The sequence below is a fragment of the Thamnophis elegans genome, chromosome 3 (assembly GCF_009769535.1).
Source record: "Thamnophis elegans isolate rThaEle1 chromosome 3, rThaEle1.pri, whole genome shotgun sequence".
Taxonomy (NCBI): domain Eukaryota; kingdom Metazoa; phylum Chordata; class Lepidosauria; order Squamata; family Colubridae; genus Thamnophis; species Thamnophis elegans.
This window is the reverse complement of record NC_045543.1, coordinates 142272841-142293339: the sequence shown is the minus strand read 5'-3', so window position 1 is coordinate 142293339 and position 20499 is coordinate 142272841. Positions and strand designations below refer to the sequence as shown.

Sequence of the window (20499 nt, the reverse complement as noted above, 5' to 3'; positions counted from 1 at the left end):
TCAACAAATAAGATTTGCAAAAGCCGTTGGAGAGTGGCCAGGCCCCCACCCGTTGATGTTGGTGTTTTGCAGGGGAGGCAAAGTGCAGGAAGGGAGGGGGGTGAGGTGAGAAAGAGGTGAGTAGGGTTTTTTGCAGGCATAACTTGGTTAAAAAGCCCACATCAGGCAAAATTTCCACACTGCATGTGAGAAGGAGGAGGAGGGGAGGGGGAGGAGGAGGAGGAGGAGGACTTCCCTACTCAGGGATTTTGTGCAGAGTATATAAAGTGAAACAGTGCTCTTTTGCTATCACTGTCCCTGCACACCCTCCTTAGGCAATAAACTTGGCAGAGGCATCCAAAGTTTCGCAACCCAGGTAAGAAGATGTTCACTCTTACTTTAATGCAGCTTGAGGTTTAAATTCTGCAGCTGCCCTTGAAGTCCCAGCTGCTTTGAGCTAACAGTTTCTTTACCTCCACTCCCTCACACTTACTAGAAAATTGCAAAAAAAAAAAAAATCAATAAATTTAAAAGCAGAGAAACAAAATGGGATTTGGGAAAGGGTGCTTGGTACCAGAATCTGGAGAGAGGACTCCATCATGGTTTGGCATTTTTGTGGGTTTCTTCATTTTGGTTGTTGGATTCAAGGGGGACTGCTGGGTGTTGTTCTGCCTATCTAAATTTTTTTGGTGGGGGCTCCATTCATGGGACCAGAACAGGCAACTGGTAGAAAGTGATAAGAGGCAGGAGAAGCTGCCGAAAACTGAAATGTTTACAGCTTTGTCAAATCCGTGTTTCGTTCTCAGCCGAGGGCATTGAAAGAATGGTGGAGCTTATAAAGAGGAGGGGAAGCGCTCTCTCAAGAGGTTAAATGGAGACCCTCTTTGGGTTAAAATCAGGGATATATTGTAAGTGAAGGATCCGGGCTAATGTGTAATTATTATCCCATGTTTTCTGTTGTGTTGGGGCACTTTTGAAATCATGCATGCACCTGCAGCCACCCTGAGGTTTTATTACAGATGAACAGAGTTGGAAGGGACCTTGTAGGTCATCTAGTCCAACCCTCCACCCGAGCAGGAGACCCTACAACTTTTCTGACAAGTGGCAGTTCAATCTCTCCTTGAAAGCCTCCAGTGATGAAGCTCCCACAACTTCTGAAGGCAACTCCTGTTCCACCAGGTTGATTGTTCTCATTGTCAGAAAGTTCCTCCTTATTTCTAGGTTGAATCTCTCCTTGGTCAGTTTCCATCCATTATTCTTTGTTTAGCCTCCAGGTGCCTTAGAAAATAGCTTGACACCCCCCCTCCTCTCTGTGGCAGCCCCTCAAATATTGGAAGACTGCTATCATGTCTCCCCTGGTCCTTCTCATCACTAGACTAGCCATGCCCAGTTTCTGTAACTTAAGTATTTGTTCAATGGGATGAAAATGTAGTCCCGTTGTGCCTCTTAAGGGATGCATTGCTGAGGAGAAGTGCTCCGTGTGTACGAAAGGAATACAGGACAACCTAATAAAGAGCTGCTTGTGAGAAAATTAGCATTTCTGAGGCATAAATGGCTGCAGATAAACGCTAAGGAGCTTGTCCATGGCAACCGTGCCCAATTCAGACTCTTCATTAAACCAAACATTTTGCAAGGAAGTCGAATTGTATCCTCCAATTTTCTGAAGTGGAATTAGATCATAAGGGGTGCTATTTTCCTTAAGGACAGGCCAACTCAAGGGGGGAATGCAACTAATAGCTTTAGATAAGTGTTTTTCAACCTTGCTGACTTTTAAGACGGGTGGACTTCAACTCCCAGAATTCCCCAGCCAGATGGCTGGGGAATTCTGGGAGTTGAAGTCCGCCCATCTTAAAGTCAGCAAGGTTGAAAACCACTGATATATTAGGTTACCTAGCAGGAGGCATCAACTATGCACACAGATACAGAAACAGATTAACAGAGTTGGAAGGGACCTTGTAGGTCATCTAGTCCAACCCCCCCCCCCCAAGCAGACCTGACATAATTTTTGACAGATGGCAGTCCAGTCTCTTCTTGAAAGCTTCCAGTGATGAAGCTCCCACCACTTCTGACAGGCAAGCTGTTCTGAGCATAAAGTTCTACAGGTAGTTCTTGATTTACAACTACGTATTTGTTTAGTGACTATACAAAGCTACAACAGCACTGGAAAAAGAGACACATGACCAGTTTTCACTCTTATGACTCTCGCCGCATTCCCGTGGTCATGTATGACAATTGCACTGCCCTGGGATCATGTGATCCATTCTTCGTAACCTTCCCAGCTGGCTCCCAAACCTGAGAGGGGAAGCCAGATTTGCTTAAGGACTGCCTGTTTCATTTAACAACTAGAGCGATTCACTTAACAACTGTGGCAAAAAGTCATAAAATGGTGCACAACACATTTAACTTCCATGATTTGCATGGAAATTTGGGTTGATATAGTGCCTGCATATAGTACCAATATAGTAACTGTATATAGTGCAGTAATGTTTAATGAATAAAGTATCATCATCATCATCTCAATCCTATATCAACTATTAACACCAGTCAAAGGTATTTGTGATAACATTTTTGAACGTTCAATTGACTGAATTTCATGTTTAATGAATTAATAATAATAATAATAATAATAATAATAATAGTTAGTAATGATGATGATAAGGATAATGATGATGATGATGATGATGATAATAATAATAATAATTCAGTAGCACAAATGATCCATTGGAATTTGTGCAAAAATTATAATATTAAAACAGCAACAAACTGGTGGGAACATCAGCCTGAAAAAGTCACCGAAAATCAGATGGTCAAGATCTTGTGGGATTTCCGTATACAAACCGACAAAATACTGGCGCATATTACACCAGACATCACACTGGTTGAGAAAAATAAGGTCACAATCATAGACATCGCAATACCAGGTGATAGCAGGGTTGCTGAGAAGGAACATGAAAAAATCGCAAGATACCAGGACTTAAAAATCGAAATTCAACGACTATGGCACAAACCAGCAGTGATAATTCCAGTGGTAATTGGCACACTGGGTGCTATTCCAAAAGCACTGGAATTACATTTAAAACAGTTAAAAATTGACAAAATCACCATCAGTCAAATGCAAAAAGCCGCACTGCTTGGATCTGCACGCATATTACGAAAATACGTTACGACGTCCTAGGCCCCTGGGTGGGGCCCGATTAGTAACCAGTGCCAAATCCGGCGAAACAACTGGCCGCTGTGATACAATTGTATAATAATAATAATTGGAGCCCCCTTGGAGCAATACCTAAAGGGCTACCTCGCTATTTGGAAATTCTAAATTTATTGGACTTGAACATTTTGATTCCACAAAAAACCAACCTACTTGGAACAGCTTATATCCTCCGATGTTACCTTAACAGTTTCTGGGTCCTCGGTTAGGACTCGAGCTGTTGAGCTACCAACCAGCCCCAAAGGCTGTGAATCTCACCAAAGATTAAACAACAACAACAACAACAACAACAACAATAATAGTACACGGCTATGGATGAAACATGTAACAGTGATACCCATTGTTACCTGGGCACTTGATACCATGCCCAAGATTTTTACAAAACACACCAACAAATTGCAGCTTCCTTCAATAACACCGGCAGAACTGCAAAAAACTGCGCTACTCGGAACATCTTATATTTTAAGAAGCTCCTTGGTTGATACGTGGGACGCTGGCAGCAACCCGTATCAACCATTAGCACCAGTCAATGGTATTTGTGATGCATTTTTGCATGTTCAGTTAAAAAAGAGATAATAATAATAATAATATGATGATGATGATGATGATGATGATGATGAAAATAAAGAAAAATAATAAAGTAAGGTGTTCCTTTTATCACTTTCCTAATTCTTACCAAGCAGCTTTTTTTAAAGGCATGTACTATATAAGCCAAGAACTGTATGTCTATATCTTGTAGCAGGGAGTTCCATCTGAGTTTATTTATTTATTTACTTATTAAATGTCTACAACGCCCAACTCATTGTAGAGCGTTCACAGTTCAGTCTGTGCTGCACATACCAACATTCCAGCTATTAAATCAGTTACTTGGCAAAGAGAGAGAGAAGGTTTGCAGGATTGCGACATGGCTAATCTTGTTACTAAATTAATCCATTTCCTGGATTGACATAGTATATTGGACCATAAATCATCAAACGGACTGAGTTTGCATAAAGCGTTAAGCCACCCAAATGCTAACTAAACATAACCATTTTATCATCTAGCATAACAAGAAAAAAGTTAACACAGTTCTAGGCTGATAAACAGAGGGATAGAATCAAGATCACATGAAGTGTTAATACCACTTTATAATGCCGTGGTAAGGCCACACTTAGAATACGGCATCCAGTTTTGGTCGCCACGATGTAGAAAAGATGTGGAGACTCTAGAAAGATTGCAGAGAAGAGCAACAAAGAGGATTAGGGGACTGGAGACTAAAACATATGAAGAATGGTTGCAGGAACTGGGCCTGGCTAGTCTGATGAAAAGGATTAGGGGTGACATGATAGCAGTATTCCAATATTCAGGGGCTGCCACCAAGAAGAGGGAGACAAGCTATTCTCCAAAGCGCCTGAGGGTAGGACAAGAAGCAATGGGTGGAAACTAATGAAGGAGAGAAGCAACTTAGAACTAAAGAGAAAGATTTTAAGAAGATGTTAGATAACCATTTGTCTGAAATTTTGTAGGATTTCCTGCCTAAGCAGGGGGTTGGACTAGAAGACCTCCAAGGTCCCTTCCCACTCTGTTGTTCTATTCTATAATGCTGTTGGGTTTCTAGCAGAATTTATGAACCAATGTGCTAACAGAACCATAGAGTTTTGCAAGAGAAAACATGACAGGCAAAGGAGAACTCTATGGCAAGGGATCAGTGTGCACCAGCTTCCCCTCCAACAACTGGTAGGGGTCGGGGTGGGTTCCTGTACCGGTTGGTACTGGTTCGCTTTACACGCGCGAGTCTTGCTCGCACATCCGCAGTTGACTTTAAATTGTTCTGCGCATGCGCAGAAACATGCTGGCAATGGCAGAAGAGACCGGGGAACCAGTTCAGGGGCATGGCCAGCCTGGGCCTCTGCCAGTTCTGCGACCCAGGCCAAATCACCACTACCAGTTCAGCCGAACCAGGCCGAACTGGAACCAACCCACCTCTGGTAGGCGTGCAAAGTGAAGAAAGTAATAAGGCTGTCAACAATCTGGGTTCTCATTTTACCCACCTTGGAAGGATGGAAGGCTGAATCAACCTCGAGCCTGCTGAGATTCAAACTGCCAAATTGCAGGCAGCTGGCAGTCAGCAGAAGAAAGGAAGGAAGGAAGGAAAGAAGGAAGGAAGGAAGGAAGAAGGAAGGAAGAAAAAGAAAGAAAGAAAGAAAGAAAAAGAAAGAAAGAAAGAAAGAAAGAAAGAAAGAAAGAAAGAGGCAGATTGTCCACAGGTTCCTTTAGAGAAGGATTTTGTTTCATAATGACTCTCCCAGGAAGGAAGGAAGGAAGGAAGGAAGGAAGGGAGGGAGGGAGGGAGGGAGGGAGGAAGGAAGGAAGGAAGGAAGGAAGGAAGGAAGGAAAGAAAGAAAGAAAGAAAGAAAGAAAGAAAGAAAGAAAGAAAGAAAGAAAGAAAGAAAGAAAGAAAGAAAGAAAGAAAGAAAAAGAAAATAAAAGATCTCAGGGCCAGAAATGAGATGAAGACCTGACTGAAAGCAGAACAATTGCAGTAATAACTCTTCCGATGAAAAAATGGAGTTGTACAGAGAGCAACTTTGCTGCACGAAAAAAGTTTGAAAAAACAGGAGCATAAATAACTAAAACCGATTGAAATAAAATGTGGCCACGCAGTTTCAGAAATTGGGAAGAATGCTGGTGCCCTTGCTTTAAAATCGACCTCCATCCAGGAAGTAAGGGAGGATGATTTTAAACGAGGAGGGTGTGTGTGATTTCTAGGAAACATTGGGGGAAACTGAGACCGAGAGGGAAAGTAAAAAAAAAAAACCCCACCAGTTCATGCCTTGCGTTAGAATGATGTTCCAAACTCTGGAATCCACAGAATGTTTTGCACCTAAACACAATAAATCAGGGACGGCAGCAAAAATTGGGAGGTCCGGCTTAAAACTACAGCAATGCAAAAAATAGAGAGAATAACTGCCAGAAGACATTCTCTATCTACAATATTTTAAGGAGGGTCAGCCAGAGTCTGCATCTAACACAGGGAAATGGAGAGGGCCATTAGCGTTATTCTTTATTGATTTATTAATATCCCATCTTGATTATTTCGATAGCTCAAGGCAGAGGACCTACCGAATATTCCTTTCTCCTCCTATTTCCCCCACAATAAATTTGAGAGGTGAATTGGGCTGAGAAAGAAGGACTGACCCAAAGTTGCCTTCAGGGGTGGGATTGAAAGAAATTAGCAACCGGTTCTCTTCTGTGTTGCTGGGGCAGCCATGGCCATGGTGGGCATAGCCCACTCAGCCTCCTGTCCCACGGTGGGAGGTGGGTGTTTTCACCCTCCCCAGGCCCTGGAGGCTTTACTCGAGCCTCCAGGAAGGCGGAAGTGGGAGCATGGAGCATCCATGGGAGCATCTACGTGGAGACTCCTGGGAGGGGAGGGGGCAGTCAGTCCTTGCAACTACCAGTTCGGCAAACCAGATGTAAAATTAGCATCCGGTTCGTCCGAACCAATCCAAACCGGCTGAATTCCACCCCTGATTACCTTGTTGACTTTTGTCCCTAAGGAGCTAGCTTTCATGTCTTAGGAAGGACTAGAATTCACTGTCTCCTGGTGACTGGCCCAAAATAACTCGGCTGGCTTTCATGCCAAAAGTGGAACTAGAAGTCACACTGTCTCCTTGGTGAGTGGCCCTAGCCAGCTTTTTTGCCTAATGTAGGACTAGAATTCCCTGTCTACTGGTGATTGGCCCAAAGTCACCCAGCCAGCTTTCATGGCTTAGGTAGGACTAGAATTCACTGTCTCCTGGTGAATGGCCCAGAATCACCCGGCTGGCTTTCATGCCTATAGTGAGACTAGAACTCACTGTCTCCTGGTTTCTAGCCTAATGGCTTAACCTAGAAAATGAATGTTTCTTTACGGACACCATAGTAAAATGACAGCAATCAATTGTCTAAGGGAGGGTTTCAACCTTTGTAACTTTTAAGATGTGTGGACTTCAACTCACAGAATTCCTCAGCTGGTCTAAGGAACTACGTTGTTCATCAAAAATTCAACAGAACTGAGAAGCCTCCTGGCTGTTAGAAATTGCAGTGTTAATGGTGCTACTAAAAGCACCATTAACTAAACAGCACTAAAAGTAGTAAGTAGTAAGAAAGTTCCTGCTTTCTTCTCTGAGATAATAGCAATAGCACTTGGACTTAAATACCGCTTCATAGTGCCTTTACAGCTCTCTGTAAGCGGTTTACAGAGTCAGCCTTTTGCCCCCAACAATCTGGATCCTCATTTTACCCACCTCAAAAGGATGGAAGGCTGAGTCAACCTTGAGCCGGTGAGATTTGAACTGCCAAACTGCACCTAGCAGTCAGCTGAAGTAGCCTGCAATGCTGCCCTCTAACCACTGCACCACCTTGGCTCTTATATTCATAATATGAATACAAAGAGAATTCCATTTCATAGATGTCTCTTCACTTAACACCCCTCCACCAATTTATGAATTATCTCTCTTATCCAAAATTGGCTCTGTAAACTAGCAAAGTTTGCTTCATAAATTAGCAAATAAACTAGTCAAGTTCATTATCTGCGCATATTATCTTACATTCACGGTATTCCAAATATGCGTGTGTCATTGTGCCTGGCACACATCAAGGTATTTGTCGAAATGTATAATTATAAAATTATAATCCAGGGTCTGCTATTCTATGCGTGCAATCTTTCTAAGGGGAAACAAGAGCATTTCCTATCTTAAATAAAACATGTAATTTTTTTTATTATTTTTATTTATTTTATTTTATTATTTGTATGCCACCCTTCTCCGGGAGGACTCAGGGCGGCGAACAATTCAAGGGGGAAAAAAGGGGGAACATAAAAGACAAAATACAAATAATAAAAGTAGACAACAGTCGCACAACCATACATGTCGAGAGGGGAGGGAACTCATCACCCCCAGGCCTGCCGGCAAAGCCAGGTTTTGACGGCTTTTCGGAAGGCCTAGAGAGAGGTGAGGGTCCGAATCCCAGCGGGGAGTTCATTCCAGAGGGCCGGAGCTGCCACAGAGAAGGCCCTCCCCCGGGTAATAGCCAGGTGGCATTGGCTGGTAGATGGCACCCGGAGGAGGCCAACCCTGTGAGATCTAATGGGTCTGTGGGAGGTAATTGGCAGCAGGCGGTCTCTCAAGTACCCAGATCCAATACCATGAAGGGCTTTATAAGTTACGACTAGCACCTTGAAGCGTATCCGGAGACAGCTCGCGGAGGATAGGTGTAACGTGGGTGTACCGAGGTGCACCCACAATCACTCGCGCAGCTGCGTTCTGGATGAGTTGAAGTCTCTGAATACTCTTCAAGGGCTGCATCATCTTTACATCTTCGAATCGATAGGCAAAGGGGGATATTTCATTGCCATTGCCATTTTTCTTAATCTTGTAATTCAAATGGCCACTTAAAAAATATGCACGGATTCGAAACAGGGACGTGCAGAAGGGCATTGTTTTGAGACAAAACTGTTGACCAAAAAAAAAAATTCTGCAGGTTTGACAAGATTTCAAACAAAACTCTAAACTGGGCTTATTTGAAGAAACAGCATAAAAATTGTTTGTACAAACTTTTACGATAAACTCTGTTCCAAAGATTCAAGCTTGACAGGTTCATAAAAAATAAGAAAATCACATCAGCGTATTCAGGAATCCGAATTCCACGGATGTTTTGAGGACCGGCAATTTTTGGAACGGCTGCAGAATAATAAAATTCCGTGGAGAGGCCTGCATTTTCGGTCTGCTAGAGGCCTCTCAAGAAATATGTGTAATGAAAGAAGGGATAGGATCAGCAACAAATGAGGGATGAATGGATTGTGAACACAAAAATGAGTGTGCCGTACAGTGGTGGGATTCAAATAATTTACCAACCAGTTCTCTGCCCTAATAACCAGCTGGGTAGGCAGGGCTCGGTGGTCATGTGATCATGTGGGCATGGCCAAGTCAATGTCACTCAGGCTGATGGGCACTTCGCCTTAGTTGTTACGACGGTAATAAGGGTTAACCGGAGAGGCAGTTTCTGTAAGCAGGGCAATAAAGATGAGGCTAGAAACAACACCAGAATGTTTCCTTCCTGCCTTCCTTACAGGATTAGCTCTGGAAAGTGGGGGAAAACAAAAGATTTCTTCCCAAAACCGGTTTTCCGAACTGCTTAGAAAGTTACCAACCGGTTCTCCCGAATAGATGCGAACTGGCTGAATCCCACCAATGGCGCCGTATGAAAGAGGTAAATTGACGTGGTTTGGTCATGTGGCGCGAATAAAAGACGACAGGCTCACAAAATGAAAATATGAGGTAAAATGGATGACTCAAGGAGAAAAGCAGAACTTCATAGTTGGATGGATATGATCAGAAGTGGTATTCAGCCGGTTCAAACTGATTCACCCAAACCAGCAGCAGAAATTGTACCCACCCTGGCTCTATGCCAGTGTTTCTCAACCTTGGCAACTTGAAGATGTCCGGACTTCAACTCCCAGAATTCCCCAGCTGGCTGGAGAATTCTGGGAGTTGAAGTCCGGACATCTTCAGGTTGCCAAGGTTGAGAAACACTGCTCTATGCCATCCTATTTAGACACATTTTTTAGGCCGGGCACATGTGTGGAAGGCATGTGCGGGCAAAAGCACATGTGCGAAGCGAGCACTTGGCAAATCAGTGGTAACAAAATGTGAAACCCACCACTGGATAGGATGAATTCCTCAAAAATAAGTCATAAGTCCTTCACATGACCCACAGTTGAGCTCAAAATCTCTCTGGTTGAGTGAAGCATTTGTTAAGTGAGTTTTGTCCCATTTCACAACCTTTTTTGCCACGGCTGTTAAGCGAATCACTGCAGTTGCTAAGTTAGTCACAACGGCTATTAAGTGAATCCGGCTTCCCCCATCGAATTTGCTTGTCAGAAGTCACAAAAGGGGATCACATGACACTGCAACCGTCATAAGTACGAGCCAGTTGCCAAGCATCTGAATTTTGATCACGTGACCATGAGGGATGCTGCAACAGCCGTGAGTGTGAAAAACGGTCATAGGTTACTTTTTTCAGTGCTGTTGTAACTTCGAATGGTCACTAAATGAACTGTTGTAAGCAGGGGTGGTATCCACTTTCTTTCCCTACTGCTTCACAAATGTGAGCGTGTGTATGTCCATGCGTGTGCTCGGCCTTCCATGCATGCACTTTGGCTTGAAAGCGTGCCTAAATAGGACAGCATAGAGCCGAGGCGGGTGGGCTGGCCTACCTACGATTTCCACTACCGGTTCGAATGTACCGGTCCAAACCGGCTGAATACCACTTCTGGTTGCAAGTCAAGGAGTAGCTGTATAAAAAGAACAAAAAGGCAATGGATAGATGAGATGGATGCAAGGTTGGTTTCAAGGATAGAAAGATAAGTGGACAACCATTTAAATAGGAGCCAGCCGTGTGCAGCAGCTGCCAAAAAAGCCAACACAGTTCTAGGCTTCATCAACAGAGGGATAGAATCAAGATCACGTGAACCGTTAATTCCACTTTATAATGCCTTGGTAAGGCCACACTTGGAATACGGCATCCAGTTTTGGTCGCCACGATGTAGAAAAGATGTGGAGACTCTAGAAAGACTGCAGAGAAGAGCAACGAAGATGATTAGGGGACTGGAGGCTAAAACATATGAAGAACGGTTGCAGGAACCCGGTATGTCTAGTTTAATGAAAAGAAGGACTAGGTGAGACATGATAGCAGTGTTCCAATATCTCAGGGGCTGCCACAAAGAAGAGGGAGTCAAGCTATTCTCAAAAGCACCTGAGGGCAGGACAAGAAGCAATGGGTGGAAACTAATCAAGGAGAGAAGCAGCTTAGAATTGAGGAGAAACTTCCTGACAGTTAGAACAATTAATCAGTGGAACAACTTGCCTCCAGAAGTTGTGAATGCCCCAACACTGGAAGTCTTTAAGAAGATGTTGGATAGTCTGGAATGGTATAGGGTTTCCTACCTAGGCAGGGTGTTGGACTAGAAGACCTCCAAGGTCCCTTCCAACTCTGCTATTGTATAAAGTGATATTGTATATGGAGAACTACAGTGGCTGGTCCTGGTTTAAACATGTTTAAAGCTCCTGTCACTCCCATTAGGTAGATCGGCCATGAAATCTTAGAACTTAGAATAACTTTGTTGTCACTTCGAATGTACACTAATCAACATGCATTAAAATGAAATTTCGTTGCATACAGCTCTGAAAGGGTCACCACTTCCAATACACACTGCATAAACATGACAAAATAAATACATAAATAAATACACAATTATGCATATACCCACATATGTTATATGACACAGAGAAACAACACAGTCTAATTTGGATGTATACATGTACAGGGTGATGCGATGGCTCAGTGGCTAAGATGCTGAGCTTGTGAATCAGAAAGGTCAGCAGTTCAGCGGTTCGAATCCCTAGTTCCGCATAATGGAGTGAGCTCCCGTTACTTGTCCCAGCTTCTGCCAACTAGCAGTTAGAAAGCATGAAAAAATGCAAGTAGAAAAATAGGGACCACCTTTGGTGGGAGGGTAACAGCGTTCCGTGCGCCTTTGGTATTTAGTCATGCCGGCCACATGACCACGGAGACATCTTCAGACAGCACTGGCTCGACGGCTTTGAAACGAAGATGAGCACTGCCCCCTAGAGTCGGGAACAACTAGCACATATGTGTGAGGGGAAGCTTTACCTTTACTTTATATACAGGGTGAGAAAAATGAATCTTGCGAGTTGTCCAGATGGACGGCATAGGGAACAAAACTGTTTCAGAATCTGGAAGTCCTGTTAGAGATACTTCGAAACAGACCATAAAATGGGTCTGTGGGGTCCCAACCAGAGATGGTATTCAGCCGGTTTAGACAGTTCACTCGAACCGGTAGCAGAAATTATGGGTGGGCCTGCCCACCTGCCCTGGCTCAAGGCCTTTCTATTTAGACACATTTCTGGGGCCAGGCGCATGCACAGAAGGCCCACACGTGAGCAAATGCATGCACGCCCGTCCAGGTGCATGCATGGAAGGGGGTGGGTGGGCGCGCGGCAAACCAGTGGTAACAAAATGTGAAACCCACCGCTGGTCCCAACTACACAAGGCTGAAACTACTTTTACTGAGATAGTCTACAATAACCAATAACATCTTGAGAAGTTGTGGGTGGTCCATCACTGGAGATTTTAAGAAGCGATTGGAAAGCCACTCACCTCAAATGGTATTTGGTCACCTGCTTGAACAGGTGGTTGGGCTAGAAGACCTCCAAGATCCCTTCCCACTCTGCTATTCTGTTACTCTGATTGCGTTGTAGCTCCTTGCCCTTATTCGATTGTTGGTGTTCTCTTCAAGTCATTTTTGGCTCCCAGCAAGCAACTATATTTTCCTCAAGTACACTTCCTTATACTGCTGTGAATTAGGAAGGGGTTTGACTGAGCTGCTTCTGAATATTATCTGGACCTGCGATACTTAAAATAAATTTCAGCGCCTTCTGTAAATATTGATAAATATATCTTTATCAAGATAATTTCCCTTAGTCTCTACTTCACTCGGAGCTGTTGATCTGGTTTTCTTTCTTGCTGCAGATTCCCAACTTAGGACCTCTCTTATCCTTAAATGGGTCTGGAAATGGGCCCCAGTGTCTTTTCTTAATTTTAATAATAGAATAATAGAGTTGGAAGGGACCTTGGAGGTCCTCTAGTCCAACCTCCTCCTACTCAAGCAGGAAAACTTGTACCACCCCAGACAAATGGTTGTCCAATCTCTTCTTTAAAACCTCTAGAGCAGTGTTTCTCAACCTTGGTGACTTTAAGTCCTGTGGACTTCAACTCCTAGAATTCCCCAGCCAGATATGCTGGGGAATTCTAGGAGTTGAAGTCCACAGGACTTAAAGTCACCAAGGTTGAGAAACACTGCTCTAGAGTCTTCTGGGGGCAACTTGTTCCACCAATTGATTGTTCTCACTGTCAGGAAATTTCTCCTTAGTTCTAGGTTGGTTCTCTTGAATTTAATGGAAGGGTGAGCAGCTGAAGATCATGATGATAAAAACAATTTCATTGTATACATGATGGTGTGCAATGACCATAAAGGCTATACTACTATAAAAATGAAAAATAAGGCGATGGCCTGGGTAGACACGTAGAGAGATACTTTAGCAGGTGTGTTAGTCAATAAATGCACGACAACCACTTCCCAACTTCGAGAATTTTATTCACCTTTGCCTCGCTCGGCTTTCATCCGGCTCTAAAGTCTAACTTGAAAGATATGAAAACTGTTTTGGTATGTCGTGCCCAAAGTCAGGATGAGAAAGCTCCTTGAGGGTTGACTGACATGCCTCCAAGAGTTGAGCTGTTTTTTCCCAACCTGGTCATAAAACGAAATAAAATCATTAGGAGCATTTGATCCAGAGTCTATAAAATCATAAACTCAGGGCAGAGAGTCTGTCCTTGACTTCCTTCTCTCTGCCCTTTAGCTTACGTGCCACGATAGCAAAGATGGATGGAAGTCCCTTCAGCCCTTCCTCTCTCCTAGTCCCAGTTCAGCTTTCACCAGAGGGATGCAGGTCTTATGACTCTGGATGTAAGCACCAGCAATGCTCAGCAGGTGCCCAAGACTCTTGTCAAAGTATGCCATTGTTGAAGAGGCTGGAAGCCCAGGTAGGCATCCATCCACACTTTGTCTTCAATGCTCAGGTTGATAGAGTGGATCTAACACAGTTAGAGCACAAGATACAGACGAATATTGACAGACTTGAACATTGGGCGATATCTAACAAAATGAAATTCAATGGTGAAAAGAGTAAGGGTCTACATTTAGGCAAGAAAAATGAAATGCACAGGTACAGTATAGGTGGTACCTTGCTCAATAGTAGTAACTGTGAGAGGGATCTTAGAGTCCTACAACCATTTAAATATGAGCGAGCAGTGGGCAGCAGCTTCCCCAAAAGCCAACACAGTTCTAGGCTACATAAACAGAGGGATAGAATCAAGATCACGTGAAGTGTTAATACAACTTTATAATGCCTTGGTAAGGCCACACTTGGCAAGGGTAGGACAAGAAGCAGTGGGTGGAAACTAATCAAGAGGAGAAGCAACTTAGAACTTTGATAAAGTAGCCCATAACCTACTACTAGATAAAGTAGAAAAATGTGGGTTAGACAGAATCACCACCAGATGGATTCGCAACTGGCTGACCAACCACACTCAATGTGTAGTCCTCAATGGAACTGCATCTACATGGAGGTAAGTATGTAATGGAGTACCCCAAGTCTCTGTTTTAGCTCCAGTACTCTTCACATCTTCATTAATGATTTGGATGAGGGGATAAATGGGCAACTCATCAAATTTGCAGATGATACCAAGATGGCAGGAATAGCCAATGCTCCAGAAGATAGGTTTAAGATACAGAAAGATTTTGACCAACTTGAACATTGGGCACTATCTAACAAAATGAAATTCAATGGTGAAAAAAGTAAGGTTCTACATTTAGGCAAGAAGAACGAAATGCACAGGTACAGTATAGGTGGTACCTTGCTCAATAGTAGTAACTGTGAGAGGGATCTTGGAGTCCTACAACCATTTAAATATGAGCGAGCAGTAGGCAGCAGCTTCCCCAAAAGCCAACACAGTTCTAGGCTGCATAAACAGAGGGATAGAATCAAGATCACGTGAAGTGTTAATACCATTTTATAAGGCCTTGGTAAAGCCACACTTGGAATGCTGCATCCAGTTTTGGTCACCACGATATAAAAAAGATGTTGAGATGCTAGAAAGAGTGCAAAGAAGACCAACAAAAATGATTAGGGGACTGGAGACTAAAACATATGAAGAACGGTTGCAGGAACTGGGCATGGCTAGTCTTATGAAAAAAAAGGACTAGAGGAGACATGATAGCAGTGTTCCAATATCTCAGGAGGTGCCACAAAGAAGAGGGAGTCAAGCTATTCTCCAAAACAGCTGAGGGCAGGACAAGAAGCAGTGGGTGGAAACTAATCAAGGAGAGAAGCAACTTAGAACTAAGGAGAAATTTCCTGACAAAACAATTAATCAGTGGAACAACTTCCCTCCAGTAGTTGTGAATGCTCCAACACTGGAAGTTTTTAAGATGTTGGGTAACCATTTGTCTGAAAGTGGTGTTGGTTTTCCTGTCTAAGCAGGGTGTTGGACTAGAAGACCTCCAAGGTCCCTTCCAACTCTTATTCTATTCTATTCAGTGTTCCTCAACCTTGGCAATATGAAGATGCATGAACCCCAACTCCCAGAATTTGGGAAGTTGAAGCCCACACATTGTCATGGCTACAGCTCATCTACCCAAGCTTCATGAGCTCATGACTAAGCTTCTTTGCTAGGTGACTGAGTGGGATGGTTGACACCTATTTTCAAATTGCTGAGGTTAAGAAATACTAATCTAATGTAGGGGGGGGGGTCTCCAAATTTGGCCACTTTAAGATTTATGGACTGCAACATCCAGAATTCCCCAGCCAGCATGGCTGGCTGAGGAATTCTGGGAATTGAAGTCTTAAAGTGGCCAAGTAAGAAGACTGCAGTTGTAAAGACTTCTGAAGATGTTAGTGTGGTTTTTCTCAAACTTGGAATTTTAGCAGAGGTGGGTTCCTAACCAGTTGGCACCTATTCAGTAGAACCAGTTTGTCAAATCTATGGAACTGGTTAGAAGAGGTTCCACCAGTGGACCCGGAAAGCAGGCCACACCTACAGAAGAGGTTCCAAATTTTTTTGAAACCCACCACTGAATTATAGGTGATGTGGACGTCAACCTCCAGAATCCCCTAGTCAGTGTGGAAATCTTACAGAAGGCAGAAACACCGTCGTATACTATTCTTGAAAATATCTAACACTTGCAGATTCCATAGTTGTTTTGCTCTGAGTTGCTTCTCACACTCCCATGGAAAGCCAGTGCTCATTGTTGGCCAAAAGGAAGTTCACGAGGACACAATCAGTCAGATGCTTTGATGCTTTTGTTCGTGCAGGATCCAAAACTCACAATGGAGATCGACGCCGCTGGTGAAAAATGTGACAAAACGCAAAAGACAACAGGCGAATGTTGCCAGAAAATGTTGAGAGCCCTGAGCTGTGTCGGAGGAGATATGAAGGTGTTTGGAGACTGGCTAAAAGGTAGGCCTCATTTCTGCTACCTCTATAAGGCCCGATGGAAGCACAGGTGTAGTTGCGAGGTTATTGAATGCCTTGATTATCATCATTCCAGAGCAAATGTTTCTCCACCTCAGCAAGTTTAAGCCCTCTGGACTTCAACTCCCAGAGTTATCAAGAGAGCATGTGGGCAAGTTTAAGAGGTGTGGACTTCAACTCCCAGAATTCCCCAGCCAGCCCAAATCTGGGAGTTGACATGCATACATCTTAGAGATGCTAAGGTAGAGAAACACTGTACAAAAGATTTCCTGAAAAATGGGTTCCTTTGTTCCTTCCTTCCTTTCTTTTTTTCCTTCTTTTTTACTTTTCCTCCTCCTTTCCTTTTTCCTTTTGTTTCCTTCCTCTTTCTTTCCTTCTTTTTTCTTTTTTCTTTCCTTTCTTCCTTTTCTTCCTACCTTCCTTTTTTCCTTTCTTTCCTTTCTTTCCTTCTTCTTTCCTTCCTTTTCCTTCCTTCTGACCCTTTCTTCTTCTTTCTTCTTTTTTCCTTTTCCTCCTTATTTCCTTTTTTCCTTTCCTTTTCCTCTCCTTTCTTTTTTCCTTCCTTTTTCCCTTCTTTTTGTTTCCTTCCTTTCCTCCCTTCCTTCTTCCTTTCTTCCATTTCTTTTCTTCCTTCCTTCCTTTCTTTACTTTCATTTTCCTTTCTTTCCTCCTTCCTTCTTTCGTTCTTTCTTTTTTCCATCCTTTCCTGTCTTTTCCTTTTTTCCTTCCTTTTTCTTTCTTCTTTTTCCCTTTTTATTCTTTCCTTTCTTCTTTCCTTTTTCTTTCCTTTCTTTCCTTTCTCTGTTTCCTTTCTTTCCTCCCGTCCTCCTTCCTTTCTTCCATTTCTTTTCTTTCTCCCTTCCTTCCTTTTTTCCTTTCTTTCCTTTCATTTTCCTTTCTTTCCTCTTTCCTTCCCTCCTTCTTTTTTCTATCCTTTCCTGCCTTTTCCATCCTTCCTTCCTTTTTTCTTTTCTCCCTTCCTTTTTTCCTTTCTTTCCTTTCACTCTATCCTTTCTTTCCTCCTTCATTTCTTCTTTCCTTTCCTCAGTCCTTCCCTCTCTCTCTCTCTCTCCCTACCCCCCTCTCTCTCCCCACCAGCCAAAGCTGTCATTGCTCATCCTTCAATAAGCTTTAGGCTCACCCTTATTTTACATAATAAACACATCACAAGTTATTTATTCTTTAGTCTTCCACTCTCAGCCATCTCTTTCCCCCTCCAAAGCCCCCTCCCACATCATGCATTCCCCTTGCCTGCCTGCCACTCTGATGTTAAATTATACACTCGGAGGGGTGTGCCACAATCCCAACACAAGCTGGCCTAGAGATGTTCAGGCCATCTGCCAACTTCCATGCGAGCAACATAAATTAGCTGTTTTGTATCTTCTGCATGCACTGAGCCTCTCAATCAACTTCCCAATTGCGTGATGTTTTTGCAGAGAATAATAAATGTGTGTCATATTTTACAGCGTTATTGGCAGTAGGAGCCACACCAGATGTTGCCAGAGATATACACATTTGGCAACCGTCCCAGTTCATAAACTTCCGAACAACAGAAACAAAACCCTGTTGTGGAATTGTGGAAGACAGGGCAAGTTACTGCTTTCTGTATTTTGACATTGCATCCTCATTGGCGGCGTTTACACAATCTGCTCATACATCAAGCCATTTTAACAGAATAACAGAGTTGGAAGGGACCTTGGAGGTCTTCTAGTCCAACCCCCTACTCAAGCAGGAGACCATATCGTTCCAGACAAATGCCTGTCCAATCTCTTCTTAAAAACTTCCAGTGTTGGAACATTCACAACTTCTGGAGACAAGCAGTTCCGCTGATTAATTGTTCTAACTGTTGAGAAGATTCTCCTTAGTTCTAAGTTGCTTCTCTCCTTGTTTCCATCCATTGGCTTTTCTCCTGCCTTCTGGTGCTTTGATTAAAAAAAAGTTGACCCTTTCTTTGTTGAAGCCCCTCAACTATTGGAAAACTGCTGTCATGGAACCCCTAGTTCAGTGTTTCTCAACCTTGGCGACTTTAAGTCCTGTGGACTTCAACTCCCAGAATTCCCCAGCCAGCTATGCTGGCTGGGGGATTCTGGCAGTTGAAGTCCACAGGACTTAAAGTCACCAAGGTTGAGAAACACTGCCCTAGCTCTTCTTTTCATTAAACTAGATAAATGTTCTAAAGAAGCACCATATTTTGAATCATAAACTAGCCAAATATTCCCAGTTTACAAAGCTGAAATGAACTGGTCAATATATTAAAAGCTCTTTTAAACCCTTTGGGCAGTACAACATTCGAAATGAGATTGTCATATTTGTACAAGCACTTTAACCAGGTTTAACAGATTAACAGAGTAGGAAGGGACTTTATAGGTCATCTAGTCCAACCCCCCACTCAAGCCGGAGACCCTATACCATTTCTGACAAATAGCAATCCAATCTCTTCTTGAAAGTCTCAAGGGATGAAGCCTCCACAACTTCCAAAGGCAACTTCTGTTCCATGGGTTGATTATTCTCACTGTCCGAAAATCTCTCCTTATTTCTAGGTTGAATCTCTCCTTGGTCAGTTTCCATCCATTATTCCTTGTCTGGCCTCCAGGTGCTTTGGATAATAGTTTGACCCTCCTCCGCTCTGTGGCAGCCCCTCAAATATTGGAAGGCTGCTATCATGTCTGTGTGTTATTGCTGCTATTTTTTTCCTCAAAGGAAGCATTTTATTACCATATAGTATCCTTGCCCTTTATGGCGATTATCACTTTTATAAGCCATCCAGGCAGAGATTTCTGAACCCTGGGCTACGAGTAAGCAACTGAAATTGCACTTTGTATGAATTGCTAAATGTTTATTTTGCCTAGCACAAAAACAAACACACCACTTGTTGTGCTGTCTCATAGTTTCCAGGTCAAAGATAACTCAGTAGAAAAGAAAGTATAATAAAAAGAAAATGAATCAGAGCTTCCATGCCCTATCCAGGTAGACCTTTGACCATTATCTCAGGGTTTCCCAAACCTTAGCATCTTTGAAGGACTTCAACTCCCAGAATTTCCCCAGTCAGCTGTCAGGCCTGGAACCCATCTTTTGCATTGGGCCGGCCACATTTCATGCTGTGGGAAAATGGGAGGGGGGGTTATGTGGGAGATAGCAATAGCAATAGCAGTTAGACTTATATATACCGCTTCATAGGGCTTTCAGCCCTCTCTAAGCGGTTTACAGAGTCAGCATATCGCCCCCACAGTCTGGGTCCTCATTTCACCCACCTCGGAAGGATGGAAGGCTGAGTCAACCTTGAGCCGGTGAGATTAGAACCGCTGAACTGCAGATAACAGTCAGCTGAAGTGGCCTGCAGTACTGCACCCTAACCACTGCACCACCTCGGCTCTTATATATAGTCTAAATAACATTCCTCTTAAGACAGTCAAGGACATTTAACCCTGCAGTTGTGATGGTGTAACTCAGTAATGGTATCCTATTTTCTTCACTATCGGTTTGGTGGCGGGAGTTACCCTCCCTCCTTTGCTCTTCCTCCCTCCCTCCATCCCTCCCTCCATCCATCCATCAAGGTCATCTCTATATTCCTTTCTACAGGAACATCTATCCTATATATTACTCACATTGTACCATCATATCACATCCCATCATACATTGTCAAATGCTTTTCTCTTTCAGATAAGCCTGTGGCCCTCCAATTTGTTGATTGGCTTCTGCGGGGTGTTTCTCAAGTGATGTTTGTCAACAATCCACTCAGTGGCCTCATCCTGCTTATTGGATTCCTGGTGCAGAGCCGTTGGCTGACGCTCATGTGTTGTACTGGAGTGATTGTTTCAACTTTAACTGCAGTTATTCTAAGCCAAGAGAGGTAGGCTGTCCTCCAAGCCCTTCATGGTATTGGACCTGGGTACTTGAGAGACCGCCTGCTGCCAATTACCTCCCAAAGACCCATTAGATCTCACAGGGTTGGCCTCCTCTGGGTTCCGTCTACTAGCCAATGTCATCTGGCCACTACCTGGGGGAGGGCCTTCTCTGTGGCGGCTCCGGCCCTTTGGAACGAGCTCCCCGCAGAGATTCGGACCCTCACCTTTCTCCAGGCCTTCCGAAAAGGCGTTAAGACCTGGCTGTGTCGGCAGGCCTGGAGTCAATGAGTTCCCTTCCCCTCTCGAATTGTATGGCTGTTGGTTGTTTTAAAT

General features: G+C 43.5%; 1 protein-coding gene across 3 annotated transcripts in view; it reads left to right on the top strand.

Annotated features, from left to right (window-relative positions):
• Positions 1-268: 268 nt before the first annotated feature.
• Positions 269-20499, top strand: part of SLC14A1 (solute carrier family 14 member 1 (Kidd blood group)) — a 33926-nt gene continuing 13695 nt past the window's right edge. The window contains exons 1-3 of one of the 3 annotated variants that reach the window (XM_032212569.1): positions 269-351; positions 16159-16306; positions 19982-20171. In XM_032212569.1, the coding sequence (XP_032068460.1) occupies positions 16177-16306; positions 19982-20171 (320 nt within the window). In that variant the 5' untranslated portion in view covers positions 269-351; positions 16159-16176. Of the gene's footprint in view, positions 356-13658; positions 13832-16158; positions 16307-19981; positions 20172-20499 lie in introns of those variants that run through there. The other 2 variants (XM_032212570.1, XM_032212568.1) reach the window with 2 other exon arrangements.